At 37.4% G+C, this 18,617-nt stretch overlaps 8 protein-coding genes across 8 annotated transcripts; 3 read left to right on the forward strand and 5 right to left on the reverse strand.

The window, feature by feature from the left end:
* Positions 1 to 5: 5 nt before the first annotated feature.
* On the reverse strand, positions 6 to 1,702 carry C9374_006914 (uncharacterized protein; the record flags this gene model as incomplete). Its single annotated transcript, XM_044696827.1, has 3 exons — positions 6 to 53; positions 113 to 1,406; positions 1,455 to 1,702. 3 exons carry the CDS (start codon positions 1,700 to 1,702, stop codon positions 6 to 8), a joined length of 1,590 nt encoding a protein of 529 aa, XP_044555277.1.
* Positions 1,703 to 2,218: 516 nt separating this feature from the next.
* On the forward strand, positions 2,219 to 4,617 carry C9374_006915 (uncharacterized protein; the record flags this gene model as incomplete). The annotated part of the gene is made up of 3 exons (XM_044696828.1): positions 2,219 to 2,545; positions 2,586 to 3,729; positions 3,782 to 4,617. 3 exons carry the CDS (start codon positions 2,219 to 2,221, stop codon positions 4,615 to 4,617), a joined length of 2,307 nt encoding a protein of 768 aa, XP_044555278.1.
* Positions 4,618 to 4,797: 180 nt separating this feature from the next.
* Positions 4,798 to 7,632, forward strand: C9374_006916 (uncharacterized protein; the record flags this gene model as incomplete). The annotated part of the gene is made up of 1 exon (XM_044696829.1): positions 4,798 to 7,632. One exon carries the CDS (start codon positions 4,798 to 4,800, stop codon positions 7,630 to 7,632), a length of 2,835 nt encoding a protein of 944 aa, XP_044555279.1.
* A 14-nt stretch (positions 7,633 to 7,646) lies between these two features.
* On the reverse strand, positions 7,647 to 8,306 carry C9374_006917 (uncharacterized protein; the record flags this gene model as incomplete). Its single annotated transcript, XM_044696830.1, has 1 exon — positions 7,647 to 8,306. The coding sequence occupies one exon, from the start codon at positions 8,304 to 8,306 to the stop codon at positions 7,647 to 7,649; it is 660 nt and encodes a 219-aa protein (XP_044555280.1).
* Positions 8,307 to 8,822: 516 nt separating this feature from the next.
* On the reverse strand, positions 8,823 to 10,241 carry C9374_006918 (uncharacterized protein; the record flags this gene model as incomplete). Its single annotated transcript, XM_044696831.1, has 1 exon — positions 8,823 to 10,241. One exon carries the CDS (start codon positions 10,239 to 10,241, stop codon positions 8,823 to 8,825), a length of 1,419 nt encoding a protein of 472 aa, XP_044555281.1.
* An 820-nt stretch (positions 10,242 to 11,061) lies between these two features.
* On the forward strand, positions 11,062 to 13,755 carry C9374_006919 (uncharacterized protein; the record flags this gene model as incomplete). Its single annotated transcript, XM_044696832.1, has 2 exons — positions 11,062 to 12,169; positions 12,350 to 13,755. 2 exons carry the CDS (start codon positions 11,062 to 11,064, stop codon positions 13,753 to 13,755), a joined length of 2,514 nt encoding a protein of 837 aa, XP_044555282.1.
* A 216-nt stretch (positions 13,756 to 13,971) lies between these two features.
* C9374_006920 (uncharacterized protein) lies at positions 13,972 to 14,397 on the reverse strand (the record flags this gene model as incomplete). The annotated part of the gene is made up of 1 exon (XM_044696834.1): positions 13,972 to 14,397. The coding sequence occupies one exon, from the start codon at positions 14,395 to 14,397 to the stop codon at positions 13,972 to 13,974; it is 426 nt and encodes a 141-aa protein (XP_044555283.1).
* A 47-nt stretch (positions 14,398 to 14,444) lies between these two features.
* On the reverse strand, positions 14,445 to 18,459 carry C9374_006921 (uncharacterized protein; the record flags this gene model as incomplete). The annotated part of the gene is made up of 2 exons (XM_044696835.1): positions 14,445 to 17,120; positions 17,173 to 18,459. 2 exons carry the CDS (start codon positions 18,457 to 18,459, stop codon positions 14,445 to 14,447), a joined length of 3,963 nt encoding a protein of 1,320 aa, XP_044555284.1.
* Between the last annotated feature and the right edge of the window lie 158 nt (positions 18,460 to 18,617).

Genomic DNA, 18,617 nt, shown 5'->3' on the forward strand with positions numbered 1-18,617 from the left:
ATCTGTCACCATTTGGCTTTTTTGATCTCTCTGTAGCTCCACTTGTATAAGATCTATAAATTGAGATGAGATGTGTTGGCAATGCACCTTTTTTCCTAGACTTTGCCATTACCGAAATCGACTTGTCAGCAATTTCCTTTTCTTCATCAAACGACAGAGGTTCTTTTTTCTTTCGCTTCTTCTTTTCGAGAGTGTCTTTAGAGTTGAGGTTTGACAAAATTGAATTTCCAGTAGTATCGAGAAGGCTTTGAACGTTGAATATCTTTTCTCGATTGTTAATTGCATCGTTTGTAGTTGCCGCTCTTCGTACGCTATGAGAATCCAAATTAGATTTTGGAGAATATTCAAATGTATTATTCTTCTCAGGAATACCAGCAAAATTTGTGTTCCACATAGACAATGCTTGTAGAACAGATATCGAGGGTTTTTCTTCTTCCTCAACATTCTTCTTTATATTCTTTGCAGTATTTCTTGCGCTCTCAATCATTTCTTCTTTTGCTTCCAAAAGCTTGCCAAGCTTTCTTGGTGTTAAATCAATATCCACGTGCTTTAAAGTTAACGCTCGAGATCTCCATTTTTCCATTTCGTTAAGAGACGTTTTGTATTTTTCTGTCATTCTGGCCAGTTCTGATGACATTACATCAAGTTCTGTATGTAATATTTCGTTGTCAGCATTTACATTTTTAGATTCATAAATATCCTCCTCTAAGAGTCTAATTTTTTCTTGCTCTGTAAGCAACTTCATTTGTAAGTCTCGAATTGTTTCTTCTTTTTTCAATAACTCTTGTTCTAGACCTTGCTTATCTTTTCTCAATTTTTCGTTTTGAGAGAGTGTCAATCTAACTTGATCTAAGAATAGAGACACGTCTGAAGGAGGACGATTTGCCATTGTTTCTTTGAAAATTCCACTTTGCAAAATTTCTTCCCAAACACTGTCATTCTTTTTCGAATAATCAAAATGATGTGACATTTCAGATAATTTCTCGTTAAAGTCCAGCTCTAATTGTTTTTTCCATTTTTCTAACTCAGCAGCTGATGTTTGTGATTCAACATTCTTCACCTGAGCCATCTTTTCTAATTGAGAATGCAAACTCTTCACTATCGTTCTTAACTCTGCATTTTCTTTTTCATAGAATTTGTAAATATGCATCTCGCTTTCCAATTTACTTTTCTCAATTGTCAAAGTCTTAATTTTAAATTCATCCTCCATTTGTTTAGTTTTCATTTCCTCTGCAAACATATCGAACTCTTGCTTTGATATTACTCGTAACTTTCTTACTTCTTTTTTTAAATCCTCAACCAGAGCTTCTCTCTGTTCTGTCGCTTTTTGTAAAAATTCTATTGCACTTTGTTGTTCTTCTATTTTATCTTTAAGCGAATTATTTTCAGCTCGTAATGATTCAAATCTTAAGTTATGAATCATACCAAATGAACCAATAAGGAATAATACATACTCTGAGACTACTTCCTTCACGGATGTTTTTTTTCGAATCGATTCTGCTTTTGATGACACTTTTGATCTCGGAGATGAAGCAGTAGAACTTCTTACTTTAGCTTTTCCTGTTGAGGGATGTGATTCATGTCTGGTCGGATGATGCTGTTCATCAAGAACAACCTCCTGTATCTCCATTACACCTGGCGACACGGAGAGGTGAGTGTGCTGATTCGCCAGTAACGAAGAGGAGGGTCGGCTTTGCTGCATTTTGTTCGTTGTTAATAACGTCTTAAATTGGCGGGAAATAGGCAACTGACCATGGCACACTTTTACGATAAAAATCTCGTACATCATCACCCTCTTCGTGTTGCTTCAAGTGTTGATCTGCCTATTTCAAACGTTGTATATATTCAAATATAATTTTTCAAGTGCTAGTACATTATGAATAGAAGTATTCAAAGTAGACCCTTAGATGTCATATTCTCGGGTGCATCAAAGGAGAGAATAAAAGGCCAAGATCAAATAGTATATGGGTTAGGAGAATCAGCAAGCCCTCCTAGACGACCCAGCTCGATCTCATCCCAAAGAACAAAAAATTCGTTCAAAAAAACAACAGGTTTTGGTGACCCATCTTCTGACGCTGCCAACAACAGTTTCAGCAGCAACGATTTGCTCTCTTCACTCCGAAGCGTAACGTCAAAGGATGCCAACATCCAAGCGAAATCAACAGATCCCTCCTTCGAAAAAGCAATATCACTGGTTACAGATAAATACTCTTCCGACATGATTGAAAGACATTTGTTTGAATTTAGAAAAATATTGGGCCATAGAGAAATCGGTTTCTTTGTTGATGAGAAGGATGATTTAGTTTTTTTTATTAATTATTGCATCAAGAATATTTTGGATACCGGAGTGGAGCAGCATTCCAAAGAAGAATTTGTAAATTTATTGGACTGTTTTGTTTCAATTTGCGGTGTGCCATTGCGAGAAAGAAAAGCAAGCGACTCATTCCTTAAAGCAGATTCATATTTAGCAATATTCTCATGTCTTGGAAAATTATTGAGATTATCTGTTGGTTGTGTCAAACCAATTTTGGTTAATGTTTCAAAGGTAAGTCCTCGTTTGAGAACATGTATTCTATGGTGAGAAGTGTATAAGCGAATTAGTTGAGAAATCATTTGACTTAGATTTTTTGAGCAAGGCAATCAAGCAATGCAGCATTTTAGACGACGTACTGTTTTTGATATCTCATTTGGTAAAAGAAAACGAGCCTGTAGAGTCAGATTTGTTCATAGAGGCCGTCAATGTTGTGTGGAGCATTTCTAGATACGAAGAATATGCTGAAAAAATGACAAGAGAGGGTGGTGTTAGGTTATTGATTGACGTAATTAACTCGGCAAATTTTTCAGACCTGGTGGTATTTAAAATAATTGATACCATTTGGAATATTATTGAAATTTTCCCAAAATCTACATTATATATTGGAGAGGTTAATTGTGTGACAACAATGTTTAAGTTGATTCAAGAAACCAATTTGAAAGGATTCAGGACGAAAGACAAAGAGTTGAGAAATGATATTCTTATTATATTTTCCTTCCTGGCAAGAGAGCCTGAAAATCAAAACCTTCTCAAAGAATGTGGACTTTTGGAGTATCTTGCTGCAATATCAATAGGACTCGAGCTATACCCTGAATCAGTGACTGTATCTTACAACGTTTCTACCATTTCAAATGAGGATTTCGAAATGAAGAAGCTTGCATGGACTATTTTGTTTTATCTAACATTCAACAATGAGTGTCTATCGTTAATTGTTGATCTTGGATTTGTAACAATTTTGTTAGAATGTATGGACATCAATAGTGAGGTAATGAGAAAATGGAACGATAACCAACGCTTTGAATTGAAACTTCTGGCCTTAAAAATACTATTCCTTCTCTCTGTTCGGGTTCCACAAAATTTTTCCAAAGATCGCGGCCCTGAAATATGTTTAGAACTGTTACGAAATTCCAACGAAGAGTCCATTCTCAGTTCATGTTTTAATACCCTAATGAACGTTTCAACTCAAGAAATTGGATGCAAAGATTTGTCTCAAGCAAATGCAATTCCATCCATGCTTGACGCTTGCGTTAACAACTCTCTGTCATTGAGCTCTAGAACAGATGCTGTACGAATTATCTCTAACATTTGTACCTTTGTTAAAGAAGCTATTGAGGCATTTATGCATAATGGAGGGGTTGCAAAAATGTTACACCTACTTGAAACAAGCATATCAGAATCACAGTACATTGAAAAAGGTTAGTGTTACTGATCGTTTGAAAAATTTCATCATACATGTTATTTAAATAGATGAGCTAATTTTCAACGTCATAGATTGTGTTTGGTGTTGTATAGTAGGCAATAGCGAGTGTGAGCAATTATTTATTGATGGGGATGGTATTCACTTCTTGTTAACATTATTAACTATCTCAAACAATTGGATTCAATTATCGATACTCGGGTGCTTGGCTGATTTCATGATTTCAAACATACATGCTATTGAGGAGTCGGAGACCTGGCTGAGTCGTGATAAGGAACGACTAGTAACATTTTTGATTAAGCTTTGGAGACATAATGAAAACGGAAAAATTATCTCTGAATTGTGGACTCTTGAAAACCTTGTTGTCAATCCTGATGACTATGATCTACAACGAAAAATCTATCATGTTTTGACATTTTTAGGGCCTAGAATTGATATGAATTCATTGACAGACAGCGAGCGCTTGGAAATTGCCAAAATTCAACAATATGACAAAATTTTGCATGATAAAGCTTGGGAGGAGATTTGTGTTGAACTCGAGCAAGAAAATATAAGACCAACAACTCCAGATAGAGATCTCATCAATCAAAAATTCAAGGAAAAGGCTGAACGAGAGGAGTTAATGGCAAGTGGAAAGAGTAACTTTGTCAATGAAATGCAAAGTAGACAACTCAAAGAAGAAGAATTGTTTTATAACACAATTATTGAGCGGAATACTCAAAAACACAATTCACAACCATCCAACCGATCTAAGGATATGGAAAGATATACCTCAAAATCGAGAAATAGCACTACAAATTCTGGGCCAAAAAACATTAGTGTTCAATCTTTCAATATCATTGGTGGCTATGTAAATAGAAGAGCAGCTGAAGAAGAAATTGATTAAATATGTTTTCAGTATCTCTAACCTTTCAAATGTCAAGATAACCTTTTTTTCATATGAGAACAAGGTAACATGCTTTTAGAACAATTTAGAACAAATCATGAACAAAAAATTTTCTTCCTTTGTAACCCGCAGTGAGTTCAGGAGCACTTCTCAAGAAACAATAACCGAACCAACAACACCATGCAAAAAGAAGATCATCAACAACAACAACGTCCAACCGTACTGGTGGTCCCATCAACAACAGTAGGCAATCATACAAACGTTTTTCATCTCACGGAAGAATCCCAACAACAACAACATTCAACGAGCAGTATTCCCTTTATTTATCAAACCACTGATAATATAGACGAGCTCTTCCAAATTGTTCAACAACCGATCAACTTTGATGATATGAGTATCATTGAACAACAACTGAAATCTCTCAATACGACCAACACGACCATGTACAATTCGAACAACTATAATCATCCTCTCTTTAACCCACTTCAATATCCGTTGCAACAACGATCTCACATGAATGTAACCAACAACACCAACATCAGTCAACAACAAGATTCTGGTGATGATTTCTTGGATATCATTGAAGGCAATCTCTTTAGTGAGCAGCAACAGCAGCAGCCCTCAACAACAACTTCTCACCCCACACAAGCCTACCATCAAAATCATATCATCAACTTTCCTACATTTACCATTCCGACCTCTACAAGTACTATCATTCCAACTTCATACTTGAGTATGAATGGAACAACAACAACCACACTCATACGACCACCTCATTTGAATAATACTCCTTCTCCGAATATGACCAATCAAAGTCCGTTCTCAGGATACATTCAAGCCAATACAAACGGATCCATCAAACACACACCCAATGAACAATTTGCATCTGCAGTGAATATCATCAATGAATTACCATCGTCGCCTCATGACTCTAGTGTCAGTGCACTTTCACCACAGGGAAACACAATTCTGACAACACCAAGCCCACAAGGAAGCTGGGATAGATTTACTTTCACGAGCTCACAAGTGCCTGATTTAATCAAACTCGTGGAAGGTTTTAACAAACCAGTGAAAGAAAAACAAATTGGAGGACGAGACAATACCAGACATCCATTGCCAAATCAAGTTGTTGAGCTGGATGTGAGCAAGTTGCCTCCTGGTAGTAATCCATCCGTTATTTCTGTTAGACCTGTGGTTATGGGTGTTGACAGAATAACACGAAAGACCAATAGACTTGCAGTGTTAAATGAAAAACCTTTCGTCAGAGTATCAACTCAACCAATGGAAAGATGGATTGTGGTCTTTGATGACATTATTATTCAATTTGCTAGTCACAACAATGGTCAAAAGTTGTCACTCAAGTTTGAACTATTGGATGCAGAGAAGAAAGTTGTTTGCAGTATTGACTCTTATGGATTTGAGACAATTACCAAGAGAGGTTTAGAGAAGATTAAGGAAAGAAAGAAGGCAAAGGAGTCGAAGGAAACTAATAAGGATACTACTCCAAAGAGAAAAAGAGGTTCTGACACTGAGGAAGACGAAGAGGATGGTAATGAGCCCACAGTGGAACATGTCTCTCCTCCCTATGGCTTCGTTTCTGGTGGAAGCTTGGTGAAAGTGATTGGTACTGGCTTTGTTTCTACACCTGTTTCAAAATGTGTTGTCAAGTTTGGAGAGAGAGATGCAAGAGAAATTCACACTGTAAAGAGAAACTACATTGTGTGTGAGACTCCTGAAAGCGATAAAACAGGCATTGTTGACGTGAGCGTAAAGATGGGAGAAGACTTTATCCAAAGCAGTGCCAAGTTCCAATATATTGACCCTAACAATCCTGCAGATTTGCAAATCATGATTCAACACATGCTTGGTTCTCAAAACAATATCAATTCTAATCAATTTGCAGATGCATCTACATTCTCCAACAAGTGCTACGATCAAAGTCTCTTTTATTCTGGTAAGGTCACTGATGAATGTGGCTTTACAGTATTACATCATGCAACTGCACGTGGGTTGTTTGAACTATGCCAATACTTGGTTGCTAATTCGGTGTGTAACATTGATGCTCAAGATAACTTTGGTAGAACTGCGTTACATTGGGCTGTTTATGCTTCAGAGGTTCTAGTTGCTCTCTATCTTGTTAACAATGGAGCTAGTTTGTGCACAAAGGATGAAGTTGGAGACAACTTGTTGCATATTGCTTGCCGATACGCCTCAGCTGATTTTGTAAAGAGCTTCATGTCAACTCTTCTGAAGTATGATGACAATCAATTTACCAACACCTCCAACATTTCATTGTTGCTTTCCTCGACCAATAATGATGGTGACACACCACTGGACCTTTTGCGAAGCATGGAACAAGATGATGAGGTGATTGAATTAATATCAGTGTTAGAGAGATTAACGGAGGCCTGCTCTGCTAGACTTTCACAAATTAGAGTCATTTGCTCATTGAAGGACATTCTGTTGAGATCAGGTGACTACAATGGCAAATGCATGACACAATTAGAAGGCGCCAACTTGAAGATTTCATTTAGTCTTCAACTAGAGAAAGACAAGATTTTGCTATTGATTGATAGAAGTGACACTAGCATTAGGGCTTTAATACGATACGAACAAGTGGCATTCTTGATTCTTAATAAGCCTCAATCGCAAGCGGAGATCACTCTCAGCTCAAAGCCAACTCTTGAAGTCAAGGACCAATTCGGCAACTGGACATCTCTTGAAAATCATCCATACCTTTCTTGCTCATGCTTCCACTTGCAAGCCACCCATTCATCACTTCTTGATGACGTCAACAAATTTATTTCTGATAATTCCTTACTGTTCTCATTCCAACACATGGTCTTCAGCTATCGATCCCCAACAAATACTCACACCGCACCTGTTGATAAGAAGAGTGAAACTGTTTCCAAGACTTCATCCAATGTTGACAAGTTCGCAGAGATCAACAAGCTTTCCCCAACTGCAAATGTTGCAACAACGAATAATACTTCCAATCAAAATATGATTCAATAAACTTTCTCTCACATTTATTGATAAACATTTTCTCTCTTTACCTTCTTTGCGTACTTGGTTTTGCAAGTTTCCCTGTTGTCATCTTCTGTCTCATCCACCGATTCGCTTGTGTTATCGTTGTCTGAAGACGAGTCACTACAATCCGATTCATATTCCTCCCTTTTTACTTTTTGTGAAGTTTCATTAAGGTCGACGTTAGAGTTTACACATCCCACGAGTCCTTCCAGTTGCTTGACAAGACAATCAAATAAGAGACCACCCTTAGATGTGCTCACTGATGATGACGATGATGACGAACAAGAGTCTGGATTATCATGATTTGTCAGCATGCTAGAGGAGCCTGAATGCTTCTCTCCGTTGGTGTCTTCATCCTTTTTCTTCCTACTACCTTTTCCATTCTTCATTTTGAGCATCTCTCTGTAGTGTTTATCACACATTCGTCCACCTTTCAAATTGGTATATCCGAATACCTTCGTTACCCATTCTTCTCGTTCTTCGTTGACGATGGCTCCTCGTTCTCTGAAAATTTTAAAGTGACAAGGTGCTTGATAGAAGAGCCTTCCTTGCTGTAGACAACACACAACACAACAAATGTCTCCACCCGAATTCTTATAAGGGAAAGGTCTTGACAAGGCAAAACCATCCTTTCCCAAGCATGCAACGTTGGATGTCATGATGATGATGATGATTTTAATAAGATTATGAGAGAGAATATTAAGGAAATATTTTGAGTGATGAATAAAAGAGTCTCGTCAATTTCTTAATGATTTAGGATCACACAGAATTGTCAAGAGTATAATAATAATGTCGCACAGTGTACGGAATCAAAATGGTGAGAGTGTTGTGACTGTCTCAAGCGTTCACGTATGGGCACAACGTTGGGAGTGTCATCATCATCATATTGTTCGTACGTATGGCATAAATCATCACATTCTTGATATAACAATGACTTACCTTAATGATGATGAGCCTTGTAATGATAGGAATGTTTCGTGTCGTAAATGAGAGGAGGGTCGAGTGGCAGTCAGTTGGTTCCGTGATGCTCAGTGGTGGATGCTACTACTACTCCAAGTTCAGCCAGAGTCGAGTGTGTTGTTATTTTTTTTGACTAAATTGAGTGTGCTTGTGAAGAAGCCTTCTTCTTCTTCTTCATGTGCTGCTCAAAGCCTTCGAGTTGATGATTCCGTTTTTTACTTTTTGTTGAGTGCTTTCATTCGTTCTCTGAGTTGTTTGTGATTGGAATTGGGATTCGAACCAGTTGAACCAGTGGTTGAAGCAACACTTTGATTGGATCTCATACTCATCTTTTCATAGTGTTTGACACTCCATTCTCCTCCTTCAAGAGAATAAAAGTCCATAGGATAAATGGATTTCCATTCAACAGCTTGTAAAGCTACTTGTGCTTCATAGGGTGAGAGAAGAGGTTTATCAAAGAAATGACCCCAATCAATGGAAAGACGTGGACATGCTATTTGAATCCAACATTCTACATCATGCAGAAGTGAAAGTTTGCTTGGAAATATTTCACTGAGTAGAATGGTGACATATGGGATGTTTCTTTCGTTGAGTATACGTTCAATAGTTTGCAGAATTTTTGGTGATCCTTGTCGACCAAGTGTTCCAAGAATAATTCCAAACTTTTTAGCATGTTTGGCTTTCTCAATCGCATTTTGACGAATCGAATACAGTTTTGTGTGGTCATATTGTTCTTCTGTTAACTTTTTTCCATATGGATCATACTTGTAGAATTTGAGTTCTGGATTTTGAATCATCACACTCTCGAGGTGAAATCGTCCATCTCCCAAATATACTAAAGTTTCAATTTCATGAAGTTTTGATAATTCTTTTGGGCTTGTACATCCAAGAATTTCTCCAGGAGATAATGGCCTAACTTGAGGAATATAAACTGGAGTTGTAAAATGTTGGTCTAATTCTGCTTTGGCTGTTCTTAGACTTGAAACGAACTGAATGGTTGCTACCATGGCCATTTTGGTTTCTTTTGGAAAGTTATTAATCATGGACTGAACGAAATAATTAATATCAATTTGAATATCTACAAAGACATAAAGAATGTTCTTGATGCAACATTCACTCACAGGTACCAAACAACTATGCGCATAGTGAACCATAAAATCTGCTCCGAGTGCTTGAGCAGTAAAATCATCAATGCAACATGCTCCATAAGTAACATCTCCCATGATAACTGTACTAGTTTCAGGACAAAACCTTTCAATAATATCACTAATTACGCAACTAAATAGTAGCAAACCTTCGGGAAATTGTAAAGCAACCCTCTTTGGTTTAATTTGCTGAATCCTATGAATTGTTTTATGAATTTCAAAATTATAATTGGATGGTAAGGTTTCTTTGATGAGTCTATTCAGTTCTTCATTTTCCATAATGGAAGCAGGAACACTATTTTGTAATTTAATACTTGATGATAAATTAACTCCTGCATAGGGATTACTATCGGATGAACGTGAGCTACTGCTAGTCTCATTTGTGGTTGGAACAAGGCTAGTCTCTTCTGTTGTGATATTGCCTGTTTGTTGTTGGCAACCAGCGCACGAAGATTGTGCCTCTTCGGAACAAGCCGAGTTGTTGTGCATTTTTTTGTGGAACAAATCGATTCGAGCAGTAGAATAATAAACGAGCAGAGGATGCAGTACGTCAAGAGTTGTGTAGTGCCTTTTGGTGATCAGACAATTTACTCAACAACAAAAGTAATCAAGAAATGGGAAGCACAAGCATGCTTGTGAAACAATATCAGTGTAGCATAGGAGAAGGATATTTTACAATTCAGCATTTAATGCAAAGAGGAGCAACTTAATCGCGTCATTAATTTTCTAACAGCAGTTGAAATGCACAAATGTCTTGGTGTAGAGCGTGGCGATCGCTGTCTCCCATATCACGTTACCAAAGACCTGTATCATTACAAAATTAATCAAAGTTTCGACATATGAAATATGCTGCACAGACCAACAGTTAAAAAAGCAAATGTGCTCCTTAATAAATAAATCCATGTATAACGAAGAGTGAATCCCATCGGATATCACAACAACAAAGCGTAACCATAGGGGCATATTCAAAGGTGTGAAGAAATATCTGCATGAATAGGTCCAAGAGAATTTGTCGAACCAGTACCACAATCCAGGCAGTATCTATCCACCTCTTCGGTGATCCACAACGGAATGCTTCAAATTTTACATGTCGTGTTGAGGGAATCACGCTTACCTTATAGTTACAGGTTCTTTAAAAGCCAATAAAAATGTTTGAAGTAGTTTATAAAGGTTTACCAATATGAACTCATTTCATCGAGTTCTTTGTATTTCCTGTCCCAAAGAACTACACAACACCACCATCCTTCACTTTTCACACTTATCATCACAAAAAATTGAAAACACTTGAGCATCTCTCTATGCAACCAACATGGTCCCATCCACAACATTAACCACAACAGGTACTACCTCTCTCACTACTGTCACTCCATCTAGTGTCATTATGACTTCAACGAGCACACCCTCATCCATTACCACTCTTCCAACCACCACGACAACCACCACGACAGCGAGCACTCTTCCACTCTCAACAACCACCACTACTGCTTCATCATTGTTGACAGCAACAAGTACAACAACCAACAACAACAACATAAGCACTGCTACTACTCCTGGTCTTGTGGTGCTACCAGCAAGTTCATCATCCTCAGCTGGTAGTAGTGCCACCAATAGCAACACCTCTGTACATCCATTGTTGACAGCAACAACAACAGCTACAACAACGGCCATTCCAACAACCACTACGACATCCACAACAACAACAACCATTACTCCCCGAACGAATCAACATCACAACAATCGAACCATTGTCATTGGCAAACCCACCACCTCGACCATTACCACCACCAATCATAAAGATCCATCGACAGATTTAGTACTACTACAACAATACCGAACAGATATAATGAGATTATTTGAATCAGAATTATTGTATGATTTGATCATTGTGGTTGGTCCTTTGAAATTAATTGGTTCTCATGAAGACGAAGATCATCATTCATCATCCATCATGATGCAAGTCATGCAACAACAACATCAACATCAACAAAGACAACAACAACAACGATACAAATCATCATCATACACCTCTCATTCCAATGACTCTTCCGAGATTCGACTAAAAAACAAGTACTATCCTGCCGATGAGTGCAGTGTCGTAGAGTTCAAAGTTCATAGAGCCATTCTATGTGCTCGTTGTGATTATTTCAACAAATTATTTCATTCACAAATGAAGGATTCTTCACAAACGTATTTGAAATTTCCAGATAAGAGACCAGAGGATATGAAATGCTTGTTGGACTTTTTCTATTCTGCTGTTATTAATATTAATCATTCGAATGCTTTTGGTGTGTTAAAATTAAGTGATGAATTGGGAGTTCAAATTGTCAAGGAAAAATGTATCGAATATGTTAAAGAATGTGTCATGAGTGACAATGTTTTTGATGTGTTGGAAGAATCTACATTTCACAACTTTGATGGTAAGTGTTATGATTGATCATGAAGGTGGTATTCACATTTACAATTTATGAATCATCACATATTTATCACTTATGACTTGATGGTATTCACATATTTTTATGACTTTCTGGTATTCACATTTACAATTTATGAATCATCTTTGATCCACTCGCTGATGAAATTTTATTGTAACACACAAGAATTGAGAAAATATTGTAAAGAATATCTTGAAGAGAATGCCATCAAACTATTCTTTTCAGAAAGTTTTTTAAACATTTCCAAAGAAACTCTAATTGATTTATTGAAATCAGACAAAATTCACTTGGGCGAGTTGGATATTTTCATGGCTGTTCTTTTATGGGGTAAACATCAATTGATACACAAAATGGGAATTTCAATCATGTCACAAAAATCAGCAAGTACTCCAACGAATGCTCACCAATCCACTTCCATTCAAAATTCATCACAAAATAACTCTTCTGCAGCAGGAACAACCACTAAAACAGTCATTTCTTATTCATTGGATGGAAGTACTCAAATCAAAACAGAGAAATTGATTGAAAATTCGAGTGTGAAAAAATCAGGAGCAGCAACAGGAGCAGGTCAAGGAACCATTGAGAGTTTGACGGATCGAAATTTATCCATTTCAGAACAACAGAAAATTCCAAATGCTTTGTCACAACCCACTCAGGGAACAGAATATGCAGCTGAACTTTCAATTTCTGAACAACATGCGAAACAGCAACTTCATCACGATGAAGAAGATGAAACTGAAAGGGATTGTGTGGATGAAATCGATGACGATGATTTTGAAGAAGAAATTATTAATAGTTTGGCCTACAGTACTTTGAATCCAGCTTCCATGTTGACCAATAATACTCAATCTCGAATACAAGATGCAGGAGAGTTACAAAAAAATAGAGAACGAATTCAAAAGATTGTCAATTACACACACGATAAGCAATTTGTCATGCATTTGGCTAAATTATTGCATGATGTCTTACAACATGTCAGATTTCCAACGTTGGATCCTATAGAAGTTTATGAATGTGTAGAAATTTCTAAAGTAGTGCCCAATGAATTATTATTAGAAGCTTACAGAGCTCATGCGTTACAAAATAGAATTGATTTATTTAACTCTGCAAGACTCAAAGTCAGAGAGGGATCTTTATTCTATGTGAGTGGAGTTTGTACCGATGTACCTATTAGCAAATTGAAAGGATGGTGTTTGTTTTATCACAAACCCTATCATCATCCAACCAGTGAGGCAGATATTCAAGCTGGTAAAGGAACGCGTATTCTCATTGGAGCTCGGCATAAAAACTCTTCAACCTTGGCACTTTGTGCAATGGGAATGAAACAGAAAGTTTTGCGTGAGACGTTCGAACATGAAACGACCAAAGAAAATGGATGTTATTTCTATCATTGGAAAAATCACTCGTTTGGCTTTTCAGATACTCCAAACGTGCAACTCGGAACTGCTGATCTTTCAGAAGGAGCAGCTAAGCTTAGTTGGCATCTCACAGGACGTGGTGGCTATCGATGTGGATTTCTTACCTCTCTGAACGAATCTAAGGAATGGGAAAAGATGTTATTTTATGCATAAAGATCATTTATCTCAACACGAATCGTTTTTTATGTGAATTGTTATCTTGTTGAATTTAATGAGATCCAAACTTGCTTTATTTTCTCTCAATACAGCAGTTGGTCCAGGCTATTCACAAGATCATGAGCGCCTTCAAGATTCAGTTCTGTAGTTGCTTTGAATTATTTGACATTAATTCTAAATTCGAATTGGCAATCCATACAACCAGTATAATTTTTACACCTTTGGAATGTCATGGTATTCACTCAGTTTAGAAATCTTCTCATTGAATTCGTTAATTTTCTCTCGGTATGACTTTTCAGCTTTTTCTTTGATCAATTTCTTTTTCGTTTCCATCATTTTTTGTTCAAAACGAGCTTCTGCGTCAGTTTTTTCAATTTCTACTCGTTTTCCTAATTCTTCTTTCAGTGCTTGTTGTTTTGAGAATGATTGTGTTTTGGTTGGTTTTGAAATTCTTCCCTTTAATTTCAACGCTCCACGAACAACATTATTATATGAATCCGAGCTTGTTGGTTTTATTTGTAATTTTTCTTCCATATCCGAGGATGATGTTGTTTGTTGATGATGACGATTTGAATTGTCCTCTCTCGATCTCTCGTTAGGGCGAGATGAAGAAGAATCTGTCGTTGAACTTTTGACCATTTTTTTGATAAAGTCGTGACGCTCCAATAATACTCATCAATAACATTTTACTTTTTGATAAAAGCAGCGTTGAGAGACCCAGAGTCAACATTTCCACCTGTTAAATCATCTCCTCTCTTTCTGGCTTTTAGTGCTACAGATTGACCAAACATTCCAATACCACTTGGTTTTGAGCCCGTGGCTGTGGATGTGCTACTGCCAGCCGTCGAAGTTCCCAATGCTCCTAATCGAGTGGATGTTGTACCACCTTTTTTGAGCTCTTCTTTTAACTTTTCCTTTTTCAATTTCTCTTCTTCAGCTTTCTTCTTCTTTTCGTCTGCCTTTTGTTGTTGAATGTTCTTTTCAGCTGCTTGTTTGAATTGTTGAACAAAGGCATCAATCATTTGGAAGAACTTGTCAGGTTCTTTTAGCAAGTCGTCTTTGCTTTCATTGTATAACTCTGCGACCTCTTCAAGGTGAGATTTCATGACATCCATATCTTCCTTGATTTTGATGATTGTGTTTTCTACTTTTTCAGCAAATGGTTGCATTTTCTCGACAAAACCATCATTTTCGAGAGAGTCTTCTTGGGCCTTTTGAATTTGTGTGTGAAGAACGTTTTGACCTTTTCTCAATTCTTCTAAATCTTCTTCTAATGTTGAAATGTTAACTCTAGTTGCCGCTTGCACGTGTTCAAGTTCTGCATCAAATTTAGCAACCTCAGGTTCCTTCTCTTGGACGAATTTTACAATGTATTGCAAAAGTGAGCTTTTACCATCACCAGTCTTTGTATCGTTCAATTTTGCTAACGATTTCAGTTTGAAACCGTAACTAATCTTGTTCTTTTGTTTACCGTTCAAAAAGTTACCAATAGCTAAAATAATACTCAACAATCTGATAAATCCTTTTGAATTTTGCATTTCCTTACATGCTAGAGTCAAGTTTTGAATATCAGGTCTAATTTTACCGCTAATGTCAGGGAATTTAAATTTGAACTCCCAAGCATCCAACCTTCCTTTCAAGTTTGGAATACCGTCCATGACCTTGAAAAATTTATCAGGTTCTGCAAGCTCGTCCAATGGACCATCATAGGTATTAACAGTATCAATTTCTTCTTGTTCGGGTGCAATTTGTTTGATCGTTCCAATATTGTCTGCTGTTACAATCTTTTCATCCATAGTAATGATGGCTTTCTTCAATTGTTCATAGCTTGTACCTCTTAACGAACCTAATTGTAATGAAACAGCATAGCTTCGTTTTGGATCGAGCATAGATTTAACTTCTTTTTTCTTGTCTGAAGTTTTTGCATCTTTTCCTGGATCTTCTTTCTTTTTCGTTGAAAAGCATGAAGTTAACTGGTCTAAATCAATTTCCTCAATAATCTTGTTTGTTTTTGAAGCAATCCCTTTCGTCATAAATACAGTATTATTAAGGGTAGTCTTGTTGATTTGGTCAAAGTGTACATTTCTTGTGGCCTCTTTTGGAGCTTTATCTGGAAGTGTTGGAAGAGCAGAAGCACTACCCATTCCACCACGAACGCCTGGAGGCATTGGCACGCCAACCATACCTGGTGGTCTGGGAACGCCACCTGGAGGAGGAGGAACACCACCCATACCTGGAGGAGGAGGAACGCCACCCATTCCAGGAGGAGGGGGAACACCACCCATTCCAGGAGGAGGAGGAACACCACCACCCATACCAGGAGGAGGGGGAATACCACCCATGCCTGGTGGTGGAGGAACGTTACCATCCATGCCTGGTGGTGGAGGAATACCGCCCATGCCAGGAGGAGGTGGTACAAAACCTGTACTGCCTGGTGGAGGAGGAACATTGCCGTCCATGCTGCCAGGAGGAGGAGGTACATTACCATCCATGCCTGGTGGAGGAGGAACATTGCCACCCATGCCAGGAGGAGGAGGTACAAAGCCTGTACTGCCAGGAGGAGGAGGGATATTGCCTCCACTTACATCATTGCTGCCTGGTGGAGGTGGTACAAATCCTGTGCTGCCTGGTGGAGGTGGCACGTTATCAGTCGAAGAAGGTGGAGGAGGAGTGGATGGAGGAACCTTAATTGGATTCTTCTTGATTGCATCGATTTCCTTCTGAATTGAAGCAATGGTCTCTTGTAAAGATTTTTCACTGGCTTCAAGCTTTTGTTGTTCGGTCTTGAGCTTTTGTAACTTTTCTTTACCTGTTTTTTCAACCTTATCCGTTTCATCTGTAATTTCCTTAAGTTGATTTTTGATATTGTCATCCTGGGAATCTTTGTCAGATTCTAACTTTTTCTTCCAAGTTTCTTGCTCTGAAACTAGTTTAGATTTAGACTCTTCTGCTTCTTGCATTTCTTTTAGTAATGCTTCAATTTCTTGTTTAATCTCTTCAATCTTTCTCTGATTCAACTCGTATTCTTGTTGGATAATCTTCTTTTCATTCTCAAGGCGATCATAAAGATCTTTCATTTGCTTTTCTTTTTGAATTGCTTCATATTCTTTTACTTGCAGTCTTTCGTTTTGTTCTTGCTTAAATTTGTATTGTGTGTCTTCGAGATCAATAATTTGACTTTGATTCAATCTAACTTGTTCTTCTAATTTGATTTCAAGATTTGTCCAATATTCAACATCTCCTGTTTCTCTTGATTGTTTCAAACTTCTCTTGACCAATGTCAACATATTTTTCCATGCTTCCATTACAGTTTCTCTGTCCAAAGCTCCTTCCTTCATTTTCAAAACAATGTTCAGCAATCTCTGTATTAAAGAGTACAATGTCAGCTGTCAAATTCTGAACAATATCACATACCTGTAGTACGTTAAGCATGCTTGTCATGGATGCTTCGTTTAACATCATGTTTAGTAATTTTACAATTTCAGTAGGATCACTAAGATCTTTAAGAACAGCATGTTCGTCTCCAAGATCGCTCATCTTGTCTTCGAATTTCTCAATTTGTTTTCCGAGCTCAATCAATGTTTCTTCATTTTCGTTTCCTCCATACAGAGAGTTGGCTAATTCATTCTTGAGTTCATCAACCAATTCAACCATACCAAGATTTCTCATTTCTTTCTTGATGAGAGATTTGCTTCCTTCATCAGGAGCATTGGTTAATAACGCGTTCATCAAAATCATTACAGAAAGCTTGTATTCTAAATCTCTTGTTTCCTGCACTCTTTGAACAATATCGAAAAATCTCTTTTTTTCTCTTTTTACCAACTTGTAGTGGTTAAAAGCACTCATTACTAGCGAAAATCCCTGTAATGACCATCCACACAGAATTGCCAAAATTCTCAAACACTGACTTGCAGTGTTCACATTATAAGTGTCAAGAATGAGAGCCAAGTTTTTGACTGCCTCTGTTTCCGACAAGAATTCATCAGCACCAATTGTAGTATTAACCAAAGCCCTCAAAGAACTCACACAAAGTGCTTGTTTTTGTAATTCTTCTTGATCACGCTTCTTTCCAAGTACGTTTGTAAGAGCCAAACATTCACCAATTGCTCGGATACCCTTATGAATACTGAAATGGTGAACCCAATTGGTAGGAGCAGTACGAATTAGGACGTGAATGGTTTCTAAGGTTTGTAAATCATAGCCTCGTTGCTCCCAACCCGAGACTAATTCTTCAACGCTTTGTTCATTATTTTCTTGTTCGTCATTCTCATGTTTTGATTGTTCATATCTTTGGCATTCATTCCATTTGGCAAGTGTACTTTTAGTTGTTGATTCATATTCTCTTACTTCATCGGAAACACCAATCTCAACCAACATTTGCATATATTTCTCATCAACGAGATCGGGTGTAATATTTGGTGGAAGTGTACCTGAACCACCATAACTCACTACACTGCTCTCATCAGACCAAATATTATTCGATATATTTGTGTTTGAATTGATACTGGTTGAATCATCATGGAGCGATGATGAGGTTGATGCTTGTTTCCGTTCTTTCTGTAGTTTTTTTTTGTTGCGTCTCTCTTGTTTTAACTTTTTCTTGACTTGTTCTTTGGCTGATTTTGCTGTCGAGTTGATTTGATTTTCAACGGATCCCACAGAGGTGTTGTTACTGATGACACCTTTCAATTTATTTAACATGATGAGTGTACCAGAGAATGATTTAGAAAAAGGTGTAGAGTGATGAAAGAAATACTGGACACTTCTTTGATGGTTGGTTAGATACGATGTGTGGTGTGGTGCAATGGATGTCAATGCTATCCACAAGCTTTTTTTTTGTTGTTGTTGACAAGAGAAAG

The sequence above is a fragment of the Naegleria lovaniensis genome (genome assembly GCF_003324165.1).
Source record: "Naegleria lovaniensis strain ATCC 30569 chromosome Unknown tig002, whole genome shotgun sequence".
Taxonomy (NCBI): Eukaryota; Heterolobosea; class Eutetramitea; order Acrasida; family Naegleriidae; genus Naegleria; species Naegleria lovaniensis.